A 22,774-nucleotide genomic window follows, 5' to 3' on the forward strand; every position below is an offset into this window, starting at 1 on the left:
AAAAAAATACTTTTCCAAATATTTTTGGTTAACCTGAGGTTTTAACATCAAGTCTTTGTTTAAAAAAATGAATAAAACGAAATGCATAAAAAAACAACAAGAAATGAAGATAAAAACATATGAAAAAATACAATGGAATGAAAAAAAAAAATAGAATACAAAAAAGAAAATTAAATAGAACAATAAAAAAAATGAAATAAAGAAAATTCAAAAAAACGTGAGAACGTCGTGCATAAATACAGTGCTCACAAAGTTCAACCATCGTGAGTACTGAACTATTGTTTTTTTTTTTTTTTTATTCGTTTTTCAAGCTTTTGTTTTAGTGAACTACATGAATGCAGTACTAACGTTTATAGAGCTTCGTTCTTCCTACGGATCTGGCTACCCCCTTGTTACCTGAGAAATTGTGTCTATACTCACCTCAAGTTTAAAGAACATCGTTCTTACCGTGGGTCCCATGACCCATTTATACCCCCTGGTTTGTTGTTTTAATTTCCTTTATTTTTTTTTCATTTCTTGTTTTTTTCATATTTCATTTCGTTGTTTTTACATATTTAATTTCGTTACTTTTTTTTTTTCATTTTTTTGTATTTCCTTTATTTCATTTCTTTTTATATTTTTCTATTGAATCTACTATTTTTCATTCCCTTTTTTTGTTTCCGTCATTTCTCGTTTTTTTCATATTTTATTTTATTTCATTTTATTATTTTTTTATATTTTATTTTATTACTTTTTTAAAAATTTCTTTGTATTTCCTTTATTTCATTTTTTTATTGTTCTATTTAATCTTTTTTCTTGTATTCTATTTTTTTTTCATTCCATTGTATTTTTTTATGTGTTTTTATCTTCATTTATTGTTGTTTTTTTCATGCATTTCGTTTTATTCATTTTTTCAAATTTTATTTTCTGTATTTTTATTTCATTTCCTTTTTCATTTTTTTTTTTTTCGTTTCATTTCATTTTTCAATGTCTTTTCGGATTTCATTCCCTTTTTCAAATTTTATTGATGTAATAAATTACTATATTTATATTATCATGTGACATTGTAACATAATTAGTTTGTCAAATTCAAAATAAGCGCCCTTAAAAACCATTGATACGTTCTGCAACTCCATTGTATATAATTATTTTAATAATTTATTTATTTATAACAGTAATTATTAGCATCATTTTAATGCCAAAAAAACAACAGGTTTAAAAAAAATTGGTCGGTATTTTATGCATCAAATGCATAAAATACTAATATTTAATGCGTAATAACGCGTCTTATTCTATTTAATCTACATAACCATATTTATGCTTATTAAATTTTTTGTTTTTTTAAATTTATTATTTAGAAAACAAATAAATAATTTATCATTAATTGAATGTATTATCAGTGAATGCATATGAAAATAAAATATTATAGTTACGAACCACATGATAAGTACAAGAAACCGAATTTCCTTAGTTGGCAGCGCTCGTAGAGTGTGTAAGGAACTCGACTCATATATGTAGGAGGTTGATGGTCCTAATCTCCATTATTGGAAAGGGTTTTTTTTTTTAAATTTCTAAAAGAAAAAAATTCAAAGTCAAGTATAAATTATTGTGGAAAATAAAATTAAAGTTGGTTTAAAAATTAATTGCTTGGGAGTGTGAAGGGGAATGGTGAGCAAAGGTGTGCAGGAGAGTAGCGGGGCACGGTTGGACAATATATACGGTGGGGTGAGGGCGACGGGGTAAGGGGGGAAACTTAGGAGGAAGTGACTTCTGGTAAGCCACTTCCGTTTTATCAAATCTGTCGTTTTTAAAATTCCAGCCCCCCAGTATGTGACACGAAGAACTTCGTTCTAATAAAAAGTTTCATACCTGAAAAATCGAAAGTTCGACTTATCTGCTGTAAAATGCATTTGCTACAGTGCAAATAAAGTAAGACAAGAATTTTGGAGAATAATTCAGATTAAGAGTACTCTGCATAAGTGTGCATTAGTAACGTGTAATCACTGAAATTGTGATTACAAACGCGTATGGTAAGTATAAGTTTTCTTTTACAACATGTACTTTGTTTAATGGTAGAGAGTTCCTGATTCTAAATTTACACTATAGAGGTTGTAATTATATACTTAGTCAATGTCCATCATGAATGTATTTTTAATGATAAAACAGTGCTTCTGAGGACTTTCGTCTACCAATAATTTAAAATGATCTGTTTAATTTTATTTTGTCAAAGCTCGCTTTGAATTGCCATTTGCGGAAGTACGTGCTAAAACATAGTAAGTCGAGATATGAGTTTTTAATAGTATTTAAAAATTAATAGAGATTAAATTTAAAATTATATTCAGATAAATTGAAAGTTAACTGCTGAATAGATCACGTCGAGAACAACTACAGGTGTTGAACTATCTCAAAGACGTAATCTACAGGAGAAATAACGTTTTTTACACACAAAATAACTCGTTTCAAGTTAATCATATTTCATACGGTCGATACGAAGTTAATTACTTTAATGAACACCCAAGAAGTAGTTGAATGGTCACAATCGATAAGTATAAACATCTCAAAATTTATTACGACCCAGACTTAAATTTTTGTTTGGTTACAGAAACGCGCGAAAATGTACTTGCCCATACTCAAACAGATTCGAAAAAAAAGTCATTTACTGCAGGATGTCCCAGAAAAAGACATTACATGAAAAGATTTTTCAATTTTTCAAGTATTTTTGAAAAAATTCCGATTCATTCAACGAATTAACTTCAGCAGAAAAAAAAAGCTTGATCGTTCCCTTTTTAGAAAATCGGTCCAGAAACTCTTCCTATACTTTCCGCACGAAGCCTGCAAGCAGTTGGAGAGGCCGTCTACATTGGCTCCTCGCCTCTTCCACCCAATCCAAAGCTATTGCCTCATCCATAGAGGTGTATATATACATGATAGGAGATAGCTGATTGCCGGGGTGAAAAAGGAGAGTAGAGAGCAGCCGATTAGTTCTCGGTGGTTTTTAGAGGACGGGGTGAGGAGGTGGCACTATTACACGTATAGTGGCCGATCGAGAATCGGAACGCGATCGATGGCCCTATGTCTTGGGCCGCACTTCGCAATGACAGTTTCACGTGATTAAATTCGTATAGGAACGTATGGTACAAGTAGTGTGAGCTCGTTTGTATCTGAACAATACTGTTGTATTCAGTTACACATTTCAAAATTTTCTGGACAAGAAAAAATAAAAACCCCGTTTTAGTCTTTGTGCATTCAAATTTCCAAAAAATACCTGTTTTCACAATATGAACCATACACTTTTGGTAGCTAACTATAGGAATATCATGTTAGTTTTGGTCAACTGTTTCAACAGCACAAGTTCCAAGGCATAGTGTCACATGGCTACCCTTCCATTCAGATTTTTTTATACTTTGATAATTATATTTTTTAATCCATTTATTCGGGATAACGAGAACGTAGTCTCGGCTACGAAAAACAACACACCCAAGGTATTGACATTAGTTGTCTGTATATACGCCAGGTGAGTGTGCTTATCTGAAGATGAAATATGGTAGGTCTGCAATTATAAATGATAAACTGAAAAAATAAGATGGATCGATGGTTAGTTACAATAAATTGGCTATTGATTTCGTGCTCAGCGGTGAGGCTATAATAGCATGTTTAATGACCCTTTAAAACATAGTATAAACCTACAGTGTAAGAAAGCGTAATATGAACTCAATTTTATCTCAGGGTTGCAAAAAAGGGTGTTTCCTTGTAATCAAGAACAAGCACCACGTAATGACGTACTTGACATGGATAAGAAACACTGATTAGGCTGTAAGCAGTTGAATTGCAGATTTAATTACTTATTGATTTTGTCATTAAGTTCAGTATTATACATGCTTTTCATACATAAACTGATTATATACTCATCGAGAAATGAGTAGTTATAATAATTTTTTTTTTATATTATTTTTCAAAACAATTCAGAATAAGTATATGATAAGATAGCTATATTTTTGCTCTAGTTGAATACCATGGTTTACTCGGAGAACATTTTTGAGTCTTTGGTCATGTAGAGTTGTGTTAAAGAGAAAACTGAATATTCAAAGACATACAACCAGTAAGTTAAAAGTAGTAGGTCTGTACTTACGATATACGATCGAATCACTAAAGAAATTTTATCTCGTGCGAAGATAAACAATCTTTCCTTCCAAGAAAGAGTTTCAACCATTACAGAAAAATCCTTTCCCTCAACTTTCGTAATTATAGGATAACTTTTAAAACTTATTTTACGTTTTATTTACACATTAACATCATAAAATTTCAATAACAGCGCCATCGACTATAATACTTCAAAAGTGGTAAATTGATTCCCATTTTAATTCCAGATATCCCAGTGCATAATATTCAGCCCAATTTTAATTTTCAGTTGGATTTAAAAAAAAAAAAAAAAAACTTCAATCAAAACGCTATTATCCACCGTACACGCGCATCGAATCGTTGATCCCTTCCTCCTGTCTAAATCCTTCTTAAATCCCTCTGCGCAAAACTGTCGCGTAAGCCAAAACTGCTCTATGGCTTTTCCGACTGAAAAAACACTCCAATACCCCTTGCGGATAAAAAAAAAAAAAATCCCTTGTTGCGAATGTTTCATGCGTCCGTTTATCATTGTTATCGATCATTCAGAGGTCATGCGGGACGGCGTGGGGTAGGATTAGTCGGATCGAGTGATGCTTACTTATCAGCGGAGTTTTATCTGCCAAGCGCTTTTCTATCTTATATGAGGCCCTGAGCCTTATTACATTCCAGAGCACGTGTGGAATTTGGCTCTCGTCAACCCTCTTGACTGCGGAGAGGGAAAGGAAGCCGCTCGTATATAGTTGCCGTGCTGCGAGCTTGTATACGTACATGTATAAAGGGGGAGCTCTCTCGTGTTTGCTTTTTAAGACGGAGTGAAAACAGTGGTTGTTTTTCTCACTCGTGGTGGATCGATATATGCTCGTATGAAAGTATGCACAGCGGTTCTGCAGACTCCTGTTTTTTTTTCTATTTCCTTTCGTCAACCCTTTGTGGGCCGAGCTTTTTTGCTGTTTCTTTTACATACACTCATAGGGCGTTGGCTTTGGATTGCTGTTTGTTCCCGCGAATGCCTTTGTAACGTATTATGTGAGTACGTTTTTTTATGAAAAAGCGCGGTAATGCTCGAATGTAAATTGCAAAAATTTATTTTTGTACCCGTTAAAAATGGGATATTTTACAAGAACCACGATATTTCATGAAGCTGGTGTTTGAAAATGGCGGATTGAATTTTACTCCCAAGAACTTGTTTTTGAAATGTGTAAGACAATTTTCCCTGAATAAGTTTTCCAGATTAAGTCAAAAGAATTTTTTGCAAGGTGCAAAAAAAGGCAAAAATATGAAGCATTTCAAAATTTCATTTTCAACGGCTTATGACGCTTAATTTTTTTACGCCGTACTATGTAAAAGTCTGTTATACACCTTTCCTTTTAGTTTTGACTCGTGTTTTGAACAATGAAAAAAATTCTTTTAAAAGTAGTACGAGATGTTTTAATCATGAGGTTGACTTTTGACACCATTCAATTATGCGAGACAAGCGATTTGATTGAGCGAAGTGATCCATTCTTGTATCCGATCATTATTTTGCAGTCCTCAATCAAAATACAGCTAGTCACTGTGTGTTGTTGCAAATACAAAGCAGTTCTATCGGTAAAATAAGCTGTTATTACCATAATGAACCTAATCTCGATGGTTCTTCAAATTCTAGGAACCAAATTTCGTGGCAAAACTTCCAGTTGGGGTCCCAAAGTTACCGAAAAACTATCATTATGGGAAAATGACGATTTGGTCATTACCCTAGTGCACTTTAGAAATTTAAAAACATTGTCATTTAACCAAACATATACTGATAAAAAGGATAATTCATAGTGAATGATTCATTTAACTGTAATCCGTAGCTTTGACAACAAACGAATATTGGTCGACACATAAGTCAATAGATAATACGTTACTCCATGAGCTGTTGATGATTGAGTAATTGCTTGTGTCTCCTTAATCCGTCCCTAGCTTTCTACCTTAGCCTTCCCTTTCTATGGGCTACAGACCTAGTATAAGGACAAGAACACACGAAAGTCTAACACATGCTATCGTACGTGACAACAGTTAATGACTGTGGCTTGAATGCAAGGATTCTTTGTTATCAGTGTGGATTTCCAGAAAATGATGACAAGGCTGGGCCCAAAAGTTTCCAGCTAGTTTCGTGCCTATTATAAAAATATTTTTAAAAACTTGAATCTTGAAAATCTTATTTCACGACTCAAAATATTTTAGTTTTTGTCAAATGATCCATAAAAAAATTGGTTAAAAAAAAAAAAAATAGTTGGAGTAGTGAGTGTGGTGTTTTCATTTGAGTGAATGCACAGCAATTAATTACTTAACAGCCTGATTGATTTTTATCATATTCATATGTTAATTTAATGTACATCAATACTTGCAGATATTTATGTGGGATATACATATATACCAAATAAGGTCAATCAAATCCTAACAACTAAATAACTTAAATAAAAGCGGTAACGAGATTGTTTCACTACACAAATTTTAAATTTATTTATCAATTAAAACAAAAAAAAATTTAATTTTTAATAATAGTTTTTGAAGTTAATTTAAAAAATAATGTTTAAAAATATTTTCCAACGTTTCCTTCATTTTTTAAAGTGTAAATATAGTTCTGGAAAAGCAATAAAAATTTTGGGAAAATATAACTTCTAAATCTACAACTTTCTTGCAATAATACATTCAAAAAACTGATTTTAAGTTTTTTAGAATCATGCAGTCTTAGAGCTGGTAAAAATTTTCCATTCCATTAAATTTCCTTAATTTCAAACTGTCACGTATTGTGATTGGACAATAAGGGTAATAAAAATTAAACTTGAGCCTAATCAGATGTAATGTTTTTGAAAGTAGACGATTTAAGTACATATCTTTATAAGTGATAACTACACTTTTTGCTTTTTGCCCCCGTAAAGCAGTCGTCCCTAACAATTTTTTAATTTTTTTTTCAAGAAATAGTTTTTTAGATATTTTACAGACGAGTCGGAAAAATTTTTTAAAGAATGTGAAAATATGACTCAGACTACAGCACCAACACTTAAATACATTTCGTACCCATAAACTATATATACTTTCATAATTAGTACATTTCACTATATCTTATTACTCTTTACAGAAAAGTCATACAAACTCTTGAAATTGACAATCCCCCTGTCTTTCTAACTTATACTCATCTTATAATAACTTTAAGATTTGCAAGAAAGTAGTTAGTTACAAGCACCAGTAAAATTTTTAATTATCAGCTCTAAACGCCACAAGATCATTTTGATCATAATGTCTAAAGTCTTTGAGATAACATTTTTATCTTTCTTATGATATCATCATATTTACATATAAACAATAAATAAAAATATTATTAGATTTAAATTTGACATTCTATTGATTGTTGCTATTTTGGTTGTTTCCTTTGGATATATAATCCAAGAATAGCAAGTCTTTGATTTACCAAAGAATATGATATTTTTTAGTGAGTCGGCTTATAGGCTAAATTGTCTTGATCAGAAGGTTCATTTAATATAGATCAATTTTTTCTCCATTCGCTATATTTATTCAATAAAACAATAACAAAAATACAATTTTATATATTCTCGATGGTTTAAATAGTAATTCTAAAAATTGTTTGTTTTTCCGCCCTCAAATTTCATTCCTCACTAAATGGTAAATAGTTAGTGATTAAAAAAGCATGCAAAGTTCAAAGTTTCAGGATAAGCATATGTTTGATTTTTTAGATTTGAGTGACTAAAGTTATGATATACTATTAAGCACAATCTGAAAAAACGATCGCAGTAATACCTGTGCTGTTGTGTGAAACTAAACGATACTGTTTGCCTTCTGCTAGCAGAGACTGTTAAGCATTACTAACATAAAAAAGTTGGATTTTATACATCTACAATCTTTCTTAGGATTAAATTTTTAATGAAATTGTGAGTAGTGAGTACCTACACATTTTACTCATGCATGTTTATTAAAATATCTTGACTAAAATGCAATGAAATTCATCTTGATATGATACTGTGTATCTTTTAGAGCTATTAGCTGGCGTAAACTGCAAAAATGCAGAACATCTAACTCTGGAAATGAAAACAAACATTGTATAGATAGCATGTATGGTGAATTTTGCCTTCTGCTATGCTAGGCCAATAGTTTTCATTTTTCCCTTGGTGGCGCTGCTTCAAAATTGTGCAAGTAGCGAATATGAGCACTCCAAAAAAATATGCAACCTAAGAGCTTCAACTCATGCAATATCATGTGAAAAACTGCTGTCTAATATTTTATTGTATGTTTGTAAAATGATGTAAGCAGATAATAAAAATAGGAATATTCAGAGCAGTTTTGAACCTGAACGTAATTACAAACTTAAAAAAAATCGATGTTTAGGAAGTAAGTATTCAATTTTTTTTTTTCAATTGAAAATATCTCAGTTGGCACTTTCATCTTCGTAAAAAATATTCTACATCAAAAACTTCTCAAAATTTTTTTTTTACATTAACCGTACTGAACTAAGGCACAACAGCATTGTCTTGGACGTCATCGCCTCATATCATGTGCGCAGTAAGAAACCATTATAATACTATTAAATATGTGCCTCGTGTCTTAACGATTGATAAGTATATATTTTCAGTATTTAAGAATAACTTGAAAAGTGTGGATGTCTTCGCATTGTAAGTGGCTAGCCATTTTAACTTTTTATTCCCACCAAGAAGAAAGATAAGCCTCGTACGTGTAAATGTACAAACAATTTTTTAACACTATTAATCAAAAAGTAGACGTTTGAACCAATTTCTTATACGATCGAGACTCAATTCTGCATTTATTATTAAATGAATAGTGAAAATGACTAATTAATTAGTCGAAACATTTAAAGCAGCGAAGCATTCAATCCATGTGCATATAAAAATTAAAGTAAATTTTTGGTTTTAGCTTAAAAACTATTCGTTATTACAAATTAAAACTTTGTAGTTTTCAAAGAAATAAATTAAAAAGTGTAGAACGTAATCACAATACATTTAATGGGTTTATTATAATTTAAAAATGTTTTCAACTATTAGTAACATTTGTTAGTAAAGTGAAACATACAGCTTTTTTTATAAGTGTCTTAATAACAGTAAAAACTCAATTACTGGCGAAAAAAAGACCAAATGAACAATCAAACTAAAAATAGGCCAAGTGTAAAGAAACGTTTCTTGTATATAGTTCAAATACGTTGAACATGCCTCGTTGGGTAGAAGCCATATAGATCAGATAAAACATTTTTTTCTTTCTTTTTTAATATAAAACCATTTAATCAAATTCCTTAGTTTATTTTTTGTTCGTACCAAGTATATAAGTATTTAATATTAATCAGTGCCACAAAACCCCAATTGCGATGAAGCGAGAGTCCACCATAACCTATGTTTAACACATACGCTTAAACATAATAAACGGTCTTATTTATAAAAATAGTTACAAGGCATTGTAGAGCTTATTTCAAAAAATTTAAGAATTAACTTGCACGTAATGCCATATGCCATACAAAAATTAAAAACAGTCTTCAACTTCAACTGCTTGGAAAGTATACTTTTGTTTCGTAGAGAATTACAGATTCAATTATGAATTTGTTTACAGTTGCAAATCATTCATGAAAATGTTTAGAAGTGGTATACAGGATTCCAGCAATGAAGACGAAGCTGGTGGGTCTTCCTCCAATAATCTCCATTGCTGTACTTTTTGTGACAGGACTTATTCTAATTCCAGCGAACTTGATCGCCACATACGTATTCACACTGGTAAGAAGCCGTATAAATGCACCGTATGCTTATTCAACTTTAGAAAAGAAATTTAAGCAAATGAAAGTATTATTTCCAAGATAAATTTTATATTTTATTTTACAGGACATAAAGCTCGTATTTCCTCCAGCGAGAAACCTTACAAATACAACGAGTGTTTACCAGCCTTTAGTCTAAAACATCATCTTACTGATCATATGCGCACTCATAGTGGAGAAAGACCTTATAGCTGCAGCGAGTGTTTACGAGTCTTTAACAAAAAATGTACTCTCACAAACCACATGCGCACTCACTCCGGCGAGAAACCTTACCGCTGTAACTTGTGTCATCAAGCCTTCAGCCAAAAATCTAATCTCACAACTCACATGCGCACACACTCTGGCGAGAAACCTTACACCTGCAACGAGTGTTCACTAGCCTTCAGCCAAAAATCTCATCTCACAACTCACATACGCACACACTCCGGCGAGAAACCTTACAAATGCAACGAGTGTTCACTAGCCTTTAGTCTAAAACATCATCTTACTGATCATATGCGCACTCATAGTGGAGAAAGACCTTATAGCTGCAGCGAGTGTTTACGAGTCTTTAACAAAAAATGTACTCTCACAAACCACATGCGCACTCACTCCGGCGAGAAACCTTACCGCTGTAACTTGTGTCCACAAGCCTTCAGACAAAAAACTCATCTCACAACTCACATGCGCACTCACTCCGGAAAAAAGCCTTACACCTGCGACGTGTGTTCACGAGCCTTCCAACGGAAATGTTATCTCAATGAGCATATGCACATTCATTCCGACGAAAGACCTTACCGCTGCAACATGTGTCCCCAAACCTTTCGTGCAAGTGGTTGTCTCTCAACACACATGAAAATTCTACATACATATCGTTGCAACGTGTGTTTACAATCTTTTGTACAGATGAATCATCTTGAAAGTCACATGCGCAACCCGCATCTCTTTTACTGCGATGTTTGCCAAAAATATTTTGCTACTTCTTCTTGTCTCAAGATGCATAATCTGTACATTCATAATAACGTATAAGTGAAGGATACCATACCATCAAAATATTGTTGCAATAATTTAGTACGTTGGTTGTTATTAAGGTATTTCAAGGTTTGATGATTAATAACACTCATACGAATGGGAAGCCTCTACTTTGATGCTGAGTATAAATCTTGATTCTACATTTTCTTGTTACAAGGACAGCCTCATCAAGAAATGAGTAAAATAATGAAGAATTTTACATAATAATTTGTATGGCTATAACGCCAATCAAAAATTTAAACAATTATTTTGTATTCCATATGTTTATATACTTTCAAAATATGTGCAAAAATTAATAATTGCATCTAAAAATACATACAAAAATTCTCAAAACGTTGACTACTCCATTGATTTCAAAGAATTGAATGTTTATTTTATTACGACGAGAGAGTTTTTGACTTACAATGACTAGAAAAACGGGCGCCCAACAAATATTTCTCTTACGACTTACGAGCAGTGGTGAGTTTACGACCCGATCCGGAAGTTTCTGACATATACCTGTAAGAAACTTGTCATTAATGTCACAAACTCGTATTGTTGTAAGTATTGTCAGAAACTCCAAAACATCGTTTAAAAGTCCAATAAACCAATTGGTGTATGCACAAAAAAGGGTTAATAACCTAAAACAGAGGATCATTTTACTTAACGAAAATAAGTATTATTTAAGTTTCATCCAGATGTGTAAGCGCCTCTCCTTTTATCACTTTGAGTGCGAGCCGGCCTCCAAACTTCTCCGTTATTTTCCTTTTCTGTCTTCTCTTAAGCCTTTTGTCTTCTAGGGGAGTGGTCCTAACGGACCTGTCCCATGCGGGGAGGTTAGTTATAGTCATTAGGCACACTGGGTGAATCTGATACTACCATCGTAATAGCCGGGGTGTCTCTGAAGATTTTCCCCTCCTCGCTTCATCAAACAAAAAAAAAAAAAAAAAAAAAAAAAAAAAAGTTCTAATTCAACATTACCTATCATAATTAACTCATACAATTTTTTAGTTATTATTTATTCAGTTATTTTTTATCGATTATATGGAAGGTATTCATAAAAATCGATTTCTCTCCATCCACTCCATCGTCAGACGGAGTGTGCCCAAAATTAGTACCGAACGTAAAGCGCGAAATTCAAATCAGATCTAAAATTATAAGTACCTTAAAACAAGTTACCCTGCACTTCCTTAATTAATAACATAAGCGTCTATAACCAGATAACCCAGGACGTTTAATGACCACTTAAATATTATTAAAAATAAATATTTAATAACACAAGCACTTATTATATGGTGACCTGGGGCGTTGACTGGCGACCTTATTAATAATAAATATACAAATTAAATAATACAAGCACCTATCATCTCATGAATTCGGGTGCTTATTGACCACTTTATTGATAAAAAAAAAAAAAGAATTAAAAACATAAGCTTTACGTTTAGTACTACTTTTGGGCACACTGGTTTGATGTCACTGACATCAGTGTTGAGTGTGTCAGAAACTAATTTGTCAGAAACATGTCTGAAACTCGTGAGGTAATTTACCAGTTATATTACCTGTCATAAACTCGGTATGTTACTCTAGGTATTATACCTACCCACCACTGGGCGTAACGGTAAAAATTGTTAAGGTGGTTCTTCACGATGGTGCCGTATCAAAGCGACACGGGACCCTGTGGTTTTCTAATTTTCGATTAGCGTATTATTTGCAACATAAAATATGTTGTACTGGCACTTGACGATAATATCATTGCATTTACATACAAATAAACATGCTAATGAAGTCAGAGTAAGAGTTATGAAAAAATTTTTTTTTTACGCAAGGTTCTGAAAATGGCATGTACGCTCCTACTCAAGCAGACGTTGCCGCTGATTTCTGCATGATCGATAACTGATTACGTTTACGATTAAATATCGTATACTATTTCCCTGATTAGCCTATACTTTTGTTATATTATTAGAAAGCTAAAAAGTTCTTCTTTCACTACAAACTTTTTCTATTACGATCTTAAGTCTACTTTACGAGATATTACATGATATAGTAGTATGGAAAAGTAACCTACATAAGAATACATGTTAAAAGTGCATTTTTTGACTGACTTGTTTTCAAAAATTTGCATGATAAAGGTACTTGAAATTTTAAGAGAAGATGCCTTACAACTTTAATAACAATCCCTCCAAGTTTCCCTGTAAGTTTAAGTAAATGGGTTAGGTGAAGAACCACCTTAAGGTTAGGTAAAAAGTCCGGAATGACGACCTAGTCCCACGTTTACCGTTCTGCACGGTAATTTTTATGGGAATGTACGATAAAATTTATAAAAGATTTCTCTGAGTGTAAGTATTTAAATAATTTTTTTTCTTGTTTCTAAAGAAAATGTCACAGTTGGAACTTTAACCTTCGTAAGAAACATTGTACAACAAAAACTTCTTCTCAAATTTTTTTTATACATTAACCGTACTAAACTAAGGCACAACAGCATTGTCTTGGACGTCATCGCCTCATATCATGTGCGCAGTGAAAAAACATTATAATACTGTTAAATATGTGCCTTGTGTCTTAACGATTGATGAGTATATATTTTCAGTATTTAAGAATAACTCGAAAAGTGTGGATGTCTTCGCATTGTAAGTGGTTAGCCATTTTAACTTTTTATTCCCACCAAAAAGAAAGATAAGCCTCGTATGTGTAAATGTACAAACAATTTTTTAACACTAAGCAGTGCTTAGTATGTGTAAACGTGTATGAAGTTTTTTAAAGCTAATAATGGAAATGTACACGTTTGAACCAATTTTCTAATAGATTGAGACTTAATTATACATCCATTCTTAAAATAATAGCAAAAATTGATAATTAATGAGGAAAAATATTCGAAACAGCAAAGAATTCAATCGCTGCACATACAAAAATCAAGGTAAATTTTTGATGTAAGCTTAAAAAATTATTTTTTATTCATAATAAGAACTTGGTTATTTTTAAAGATATAAAAGGAAGTCTAGTTTTACAATGATTTAAAAATCTTTAAGACTACTAGTAATGTTTGTTAGTAATGTAAAGCATACCATAATTTTTCACAAAAATGTTTTAATTACACTAGTAATTCATTTACTGGTGAAAATGAGACCAACAAAGACAATCAAACTAAAAAATAGACCAAGTCAGACGTAATGTTGCTTGTAGTTAAAATATGTTAAACACGTGCCATTATGTAGAGGCCATATGTATTGATTGGATAAATTGTTTTTTTTCTTTATTTTTTGTAAAAAAACGTTCGATGCACACTCTACATTTCTTTTTTGTTCTTACCAAGTATATAAGTAATTAATATTAATCTGTGTCCTAAAACTCGATTTCGATGAAACGAGAGTCCACCATAACCTCTGTTTCAAATTACACAGTAGAAGCAGACATATTATGAATGAATACTCAAATCATTTAATCACTATTTCTATTTAAGAAAAAATGTTAATGGTCTTCGATTTCAACTACTTACAAAATAGATTTTTATTTGATAGTCAACTATAGATTTAATTGTGAATTTGTTTACAGTCGCAAATCATTCATGAAAATGTTTAGAAGTGGTATACACGATTTTAGCAATGAATACGAAGCTAGTGGGTCTTCCTCAAACAATCATCATTGCTGCGTACTTTGTGGAGAGACTTTTTCTGATTCCAGCGAACTCATTCGCCATATATGTATTCACACTAGTAAGAAGCCCTATAAATGCACCATATGCTTATTTAACTTTAGAAAATAAATTCAAGCAAATAAAAGTATTCTTTTCAATTTAAATTTTATACTTAATTTTACAGGACACAATATGTGCACTCATTCCGGAGAAAGATCTTACTCCTGCGGCGAGTGTCCACAAGCCTTCAGCCAAAAAACTCATCTCACAACTCACATGCGCACTCACTCCGAAGAAAGACCTTACTCCTGCGGCGAGTGTTTACAAGCCTTCAGCCAAAACAGTACACTCACCGCTCACATGTGCGCTCACTCCGAAGAAAGACCTTACTCCTGCGGCGAGTGTTTACAAGCCTTCAGCCAAAACAGTACACTCACCGCTTACATGTGCGCTCACTCCGAAGAAAGACCTTACTCCTGTGGCGAGTTTTTACAAGCCTTCAGCCAAAACAGTTCACTCACCGCTCACATGCGCGCTCACTCCGAAGAAAGACCTTACTCCTGTGGCGAGTTTTTACAAGCCTTCAGCCAAAACAGTTCACTCACCGCTCACATGCGCGCTCACTCCGAAGAAAGACCTTACTCCTGCGGCGAGTGTTTACAAACCTTCAGCCAAAACAGTACACTCACAACTCATATGCGCACTCACTCTGGAGAAAGACCTTACCGCTGCAATGAGTGTCCACAAACCTTCAAACATAAATGCAGTCTTACAGTTCACATGCGCACACACTCTGGAGAAAGACCTTACCACTGTAACGAATGTTCACTAGCTTTTAGCTAAAAATGTACACTCCCAGTATACCCATACTAAACATTTTTTTGTTGTAATGACAGCCTCTGCAAGATAAGAGTAGAATAATCAAGAATTTTGTTTCATGATTTGTACGTTAATGAGACCGATCAATAAATTGAAGCAATTGTACGTGATATTATGTACAATAATATCATACGGTACGCTTAGAAGTATACATCTAGGTTATTTAAGGAGTGAAAAGCACTGATAGTGCATAAATAACATTGTCCAATTCAACACAAAGTGGTGACTTTGTACTCTCTAAAGAAAATTCATCAACCAATCTAAACGCCGCTGTTTACAATTATGTTTAAATTAAGTGAACAATAGTTAAGTTTTTTCACAAGCTGTACTGGACTTAATCACTTTTGCCCACCTAATAAGAAACTTTACAATAGCAGAATAGAAAGATAAATATTTTGTAAGTTAAAAAATCCGTAAGTAAATGTTTTATTGTTTAGTTCCCATATGCGTAGGTTGATGTACTCGTATTATCTGCAATATCTACGGGGATTGTCAGCGAAAATGTCTGAGAATTAGAGCTCTGTTATTTTTCTTTAATCGTTGTATCATAAAAGCTCAAAATTATTTTTAATTTTCATCTAAGAAATTTAATTTTTTCTAACTTAAAGTTTTATTTGGTTCAGCCCTTTATTTCGAGAAAAGCTTAATAAAATCAATATATGTAGTTGTGTACCTAAATTTATCAAGTATTACTGCACCTATTCATTAAAAAAAATTTGAAGGTTTGAGGAAAAAAATAATAGTACATTGTGTAAGAGGGAAACTTATAAGCCTAATTTGATAAAAATCGATGCTGCAGTAGATTTTTTCTACCAACAAATGTATAAATTTACTAAGCTTTAACTAAAGCATCCGATGCATTTTTGTCTAATCAGGTTGGAAACATTGTTCAGTTGTTACTGACAAACGAACTAACTTTACATTTAAACGAAACGAGAGTGATCAGTAATGTACTACTATTGTTTTCCCTATCAAAGTGATAGTTCAATCTTTATGAATTTTTCTTACCATGGGTGCAAAGTGCAACTGTCCATTTGCGCTTACAAAAATTATTATTATTTTTTTTTTACCATTGGCGCAAATCCAGGAAATATGAAAATTTCCTAGCACTCTAGAAATCCAAGCTTCTACTGGAATATTTTAACATTCTACTACAATTCACTCATAAGTTGACAAGAGTAATGAATATTACTGATTAGCTGCACCTTTGCTTAGAAATTTTACATAAATTTTTTTCCGAGCGCAGATACATAAATAAGTATATATGCTTAATTATCTTATTAAAATTTTATCAGAGTCAAATTTGTTATACTTTTATTTTTTTTTTTTATTTATTTTTTTTTTTTTATAAATAATCTAAATTTATAATGTATGTGATTCACCAAGGAATGTGATATTATTTATTGAGCCATACCGCACAGACAATCCTGTATTTGTTATCTTTATTGAATAAAAAAATAAATAAATAAATAAATACAATTTTGTTAATTTTTGATAGTTTGAGTTTAGATCACATGTTAGATTAAATGTCAACTTAACTGTTGATTTTGTTACCTTATTTATGTTTCAAAAGGATTGTTTCTGTTAAGGCTCTATTTTGTTAAAAAATCGTATCGGATTTAGTTTACAACTATACTTATACAGAGATCTATGATTTTTGTAGGATTTAAGCAATATATTATTAATATTAACGGATAAAAAAGAAGAGTGACAACGGGACTATTTTTATATCATTTCAAAACTGGCCATCCAATATTTTATTGTCTGTTTGTAAAATGATGTAATAGTAAATAATAAAAACGGGAATATTCAGAGTAGTTTTAAACCGGAACGTAATAACAATATTTAAAAAGAACAGTTTTTCAGAACGTAAGTATTTGTCTATTTATTTTTTTCAATTGATAATGTCATACTTGGCACCATAAACTTTATGAAAAAAATAAATTCCACATGCGAAACTACTTTTTTTTTAAAATTTGACTACTAGGTTGTTGATAAGTGCGCTCTGCGCACGATTATATGGCCGAGTTTGGTAATTTTCAATGATTCTTTTTCACATTAACCGTATTGGGCTTAAGTACAACAGCTTTGTCTTGAATGTGATCGAAATTGTGTGTGCTGTAAAAAACCATTGTAATAATATTACATTCATGTCTCGTGTCGTCACGATTTGGAAGTACATATTTTTAATATGTAAGAATAACTTGAAAAGTTTAGATGCCTTTGATAGATATTATGAGTAAATATATAGTAAACCTCATTTGATGAAAAAAGTCACATAGATCAGTCATCATCTTCGCAATATGTAGCGATATTTTAAAATTTAGATATATAATGACTTTCATTATGAATCTGATATAAAAATAAAATTGGCACGAAAAACGAGTTTTTAGCATGGTATACTTACTGTGTTTTGACACAACGGAAAGACGTATATTAAAATTAATTTTGCATGCAAGAGCTTGTATTATTATGAAACTTGCTGATGATGAAAATTGTAAAACGTAAGTACCGTTGAGTTCAGCCATTGAGCAGGCCTCAACACGGTCTTTTTTATACGAAGTACCATTGCGAAGAGATTATATTACAATTTCAGAAGAGAAACGCCCCTCGAATCAAAAATCGCTGCTGTTGTAAGAAATTGGTTGATACCAACATTTTCCATCTATTTTGCTTCCAAAAGAGGAAACTGTTATAATAAGTCTGATAATGTTTCCAATAACGTGTCGGCAAAATGACACCTACCCGAGAGAAAAAAGCACTGCTCACCACAATAAAAATGGCTCGATTACCGTTTAGCACAGCTTATTCCGCTATAAAGAAAATTCATTACATTTTGGTATATATTATGTTACTATGGCTCTTTTTCTTTAGATAGAGTGAAATGTATTTAATTGAGATCCTTCATGCATCTGTAATCCACTGATTAAGGGGGCTCCTACGACTACTGCTAAGGTCAAAGACAAACAAAAAATAAAGTTTTGTTTTTCAATAAACAAATGTGTCTGAAAATCATTATGATATTTTTAATAACGTATGAAGTGGGAAAAATGATGTTTATGTGTGTAGTTTAACTTTGTACGAAAAATTAATTATTGTTTTGACCAGTCTAGTGCATACGAGGGTACACCACCAGACCAGACCACCTGTGTTGGTGTAGTATAGCGATGTAATATATAGGTATATGGTATATATATGTCGTGAACAAGTACGTCTGCTACTGACCTCCCAGACACTATTTATTTATTTCCATCACAAATATCTCGCTAAAATGGTCCTTTATCCACAATTTTTAATACAACATATTACAGAGGAAGCTTTCATCTACAAAACGTATATATTCAGTCTGCTGGGACATTTAATTTAGGTTTATTATAAACGAAAACAAATTGTTTTTCGCGCTCCCCTTTCATAGGAACACGTGCTAGTAGTTACAACTTTGAGCTCGGATTTCTCAAAATTTTGACCCATTCGAAATATAATTTAGACCACCATTAAATTTAGTAGACTTTTATTTACAAGAAATAATATATCTCTGTTTGGGGACTTTCGCGAAGGAGCCCCCTTAAATAAGCAATGTCCACGTGGGCCATACACACGTCCGTGTTCTGAAGTAGGGATACCTTAATGAATGTTTCACTTCATCGACAGCAATATGATTTTGGGGACAGCTTTCTTGCACACGCTATCAGCATTTTCTATGATTATGTCATTAGTCATTGGGTGAAAGTATTTACTGAATTTTAATTAGTAATTACAAAACGATTAGGATTTCCGGAAAGGTGTAAGTTGTTTTCTTGATAAATATTTATAACTATTTTTGTTAAAAGATAATTTAACTTTATGACAAAGAAACCGCATTTTACAAATGAAACTTAATTACAGGGAAATTACTTTTTAACAGTGTATACTATTTACTTTACTTTGGTGATTTAAATCTTGAAGTAACAACAAATCACGTTACTTTTTTTTGGTTAAGTGTCAGATATTTATGAATCTCAAATACTTTAAAGTTTCAACAACAAAAATATATTTAGTTCAAAATATTTAAAAAAAGTATTTGAGGAAAGTTACGAAAAATATCCTGTTTCTGTCCCGACTTTTAAATAATTTTTTTTCTTCCTCCAGATGAGGTTTATTTTGCTCATGTACTATACAGGACAATTCATGAACATGGGTTTTAGTTGGGGTTGCACTTTTTTCGTGTTTTTACGTGTTAAAATTATGATTATGTAGATGACATGTATTAATATAATAATTGCATGAAAGTCGCAGAAAAACGCTATCACCTCTATTTAAACCCATATTTATGATTTTCCTCTCAAAGTACATTGCGAGCGAAATACATCTGATTTTTTAAGAATGTGCCAAATATATATATACATATATATATACATATATATAAATATATATATTTATAAATATAAATCGGATATAAAAACGGAATTTTTTTATATATTTCCTTAAACATATTGTAATTTTATAAATAAAGCACTGCTACTTGGCAGATAATTGAACCTGTAAAAGCTCACGTCAAATAATCAATGAGTCAGAATGAAAAATGTTATTTTTTTTAACCACAGCTACAAAACTGCGTGATTCCATTGCCTTTTTAAAAGTTTATGAAGCCCAAGAAAAATTTATCCGAACATAAAAAAAAAAAAAAAAAAACGGATTTATTACGTAATTTGTGTGAGAATTTCTTACCTGAACACCACCCACGCCGACTATAAATAAAAGCTGAACCATAAAGAGAGCTGCCAGCAGATTCATTAAAGTGGTTCCTGCTAAGCTTCTCAAGTCCGAAAAGAGGCTGAAACATAAATAAATATGAAAAATTAAAGCTACATGGTAATATGTTTAAATAACAGTTCTTATTTTTATCAGACAACAAATGTACATTGAGAAACATAATATCATGGGTAACATTAAAATAAAATCATCAATATTTTGTGGTACATTACGGAATACCAAAAAAATTTTTAGTGATAGCGTCTTTTAAAGTTTCATGAGTAAATTAATTAAAAAGGTAGAAAGCCAAAGAAGGTAGACATTTGCTAAGCTCGCCTGGGCACAATAATAGCCATCGAAACTTGAACCACGTTTGCTTTAAAGCGTATAAAAAAAAAGTAAATCAACAAAAGTGTAAGTTTGGCACGTTTTTATCGTTTAAAACATCTTTTCGCTTTGTAAATCACTAGCGCAAATAGTAATTTTTTTCTTATACTAAACAAATGAAAGAACGTTGATAGTATTTTGGTAGAAAAATTACTACATATATAGTTCTGTAAAACCTCGTCAACATGTGATAAGCCCATTAACTCATGCACGTTAGCGAGTTTCTAGCCAGATTATGTGATAATTTTCCATCAAGTAATTATCCTAATAGTTATTTTTACAATTACACAAGAAATGTTTAATATTTATTTGAACTCGTAAAAATACCTTGTAATGACTCCGAAAACGATGATAACGCATAGCTTTCACGTTAATCGGTATGTAATTTGGAAATCCTGTATAATGACTCCTAGAAGGGATTAAGCGCACCGTCGGCTTCTTGACGTGAATCACTAGCATTAATGATTGTCTTTTAAAGTAACCCTCAATATAAAAGCGGCTCATTCTCAAATAAACACCAATTCGAGTCAGTTGTCTGGAGAATCTCCTGCAGTGTATACTCTTCGAGTGGATAATAAATAACGTTTCAAGTACTATAAACTTTGAAACTTTGTTCTAAAAGGACCTCTTCTCTTCAACCATAATCTTTAGCCTACGAGCAAAAATTACTTACAACATGGTAAGTTGGATTTTTACATATATTTAGAAGTATACCAGTGCCATGGATGAAAAAATTGTGTCTACAAGATTTTTCAACGAATACTAACTTGCTTTAAAAAACTGTGACGGTAACATTTCTGAAATTCTCTGACGCAAAAGATTTCGTTAATAAATTTTGTAACAAAATTCTTTCTTTTTCAATTAAGAAACTTTAAATTGCTTAAGTGCTTCAGGGCCACAAAATAATATAAACATTTCAATAGTTTGAAGTAGCTTTAAGCTTTTTTACCGATTGAATCCATTTCAAAATTTTTCGATACTAAGAGACATTAATTTTTGAATCCTTGCTTGTAAAATTATTAGAGTCATTACTCTTATACTGTATTTTGATTTAAAGAATTTTTGTTTTTTTAAATTATTCATCCGATTAACCCGAGTCAATCCAGTATGTCAATCGAAATGTAATATTTTTCGTTAAAACGTGGGCACATGATGTTTTTCATCCAGGACCTCGATATGATGAAATACCGTAGATATTTTCGTCCTTATATTTCATACTACAATGACAGTTATACTTCGTTGATTTTAAAATTAAATAATCGTGACTTGAACACTGACTTGAATACTGGGGTAGATACGGGTGCTGTTAATTAATGCTCAAAAATATTTTTCAATAACATATAATTAGCTATTGTTGAATAAACTTTAATTTTTAACAGCATTTTTTTTAACTAAATAGAGATTTTCAACTCATTAAAGTAGGGAAGTAATCATAATTTCAATCATAGGGCAGTAAGTCACTTCTGCCTGGATTGTTTACAAACACGATTAAAAATCGTACGTTGCCTATAATTGTAGAAATAGAGATAACTTCAAATAACATATAAAAAAATAGTGCTTCACGAGAGTTTGTTGTAAGACTGTTTTTTTAATCTAGACTATGTTTCAATACACCCATGCATATAAGTAGGTTCGTTGCTAGTCAAAAATTTTCCTTCACAAATTCTAGAGGTGTAATCAAATGCCCTTAAAAGTACTCCGTTTAAAAGCGCCCGTTTTCATTTCAGTTTTGCGAAAGAGCCGGGCTGAAAGTTTTTTCGCAATCCTTCTGTGCAGCCATGAAGAGGAAGGACTCCCATTACATCGACGACGCGATCAGCAAGGAGGGACTGCCCGCCCAGTGTCTTCCCCATGTCGTGGACTTCCACAAGCGAAGCCTCCTGCACCTGGCCAGTGCAAACGGGAACGTCCGTATGACGCGGTTCCTCATAAAAATCGGCTGCCCCCTCGACACCCAGGACTACTTGGGAAACACGCCGCTCCTTCTGGCTAGCTACTATGGCCACGTGAGGGTCGCGAAGATGCTGATGAACGCCGGCGCGACCCCAACCATCCCCAACAACGACGGGAACACGGCCATCTACTACTCGATGCTCCACCTCGACATGCCCCGAGTATTAGCCCCTGCCTTCAAGAGCCTCGATGCCGAGCACCTGTACTTCCTGAGCCAACAGCTGATAAAGGCCAAGCTGCACCTGTGCGACGTCAAGCTCAACGTCAACAGGCAGCTAAACCACGGGGGCAGGTTCAACGCCATCGCCCAC

The 22,774-nt window shown here is 32.4% G+C and overlaps 2 protein-coding genes across 2 annotated transcripts in view; one reads left to right on the forward strand and one right to left on the reverse strand.

Annotated features, from left to right (window-relative positions):
• Window positions 1-22,774, reverse strand: part of LOC106642172 (adhesion G protein-coupled receptor E3) — a 238,238-nt gene that overhangs the window by 44,881 nt on the left and 170,583 nt on the right. The window contains exon 3 of the mRNA XM_023390322.2: window positions 20,100-20,205. Coding sequence (XP_023246090.2) covers window positions 20,100-20,205 — 106 coding nt within the window. The remainder of the gene's footprint in view (window positions 1-20,099; window positions 20,206-22,774) is intronic.
• LOC149374311 (uncharacterized) lies at window positions 8,739-10,900 on the forward strand. Its single transcript, XM_089593976.1, has 3 exons — window positions 8,739-8,750; window positions 9,694-9,854; window positions 9,960-10,900. The coding sequence occupies exons 2-3, from the start codon at window positions 9,707-9,709 to the stop codon at window positions 10,898-10,900; spliced, it is 1,089 nt and encodes a 362-aa protein (XP_089450102.1). The 5' UTR covers window positions 8,739-8,750; window positions 9,694-9,706.

The sequence above is a fragment of the Copidosoma floridanum genome, unplaced genomic scaffold (genome assembly GCF_036245765.1).
Source record: "Copidosoma floridanum isolate Cflo_tuat_1 unplaced genomic scaffold, Cflo_Japanese_pri ptg000020l, whole genome shotgun sequence".
NCBI lineage: Eukaryota > Metazoa > Arthropoda > Insecta > Hymenoptera > Encyrtidae > Copidosoma > Copidosoma floridanum.

What these genes read in the sequence shown, in the direction of transcription:
- LOC149374311 (XM_089593976.1), top strand. Translation starts at nt 9,707, where the DNA reads ATGAAAATGTTTAGAAGTGGTATACAGGATTCCAGCAATGAAGACGAA. An exon ending in CCACATACGTATTCACACTG is followed by an intron (nt 9,855 to 9,959) that starts GTAAGAAGCCGT and finishes TTTATTTTACAG; the next exon opens with GACATAAAGCTCGTATTTCC.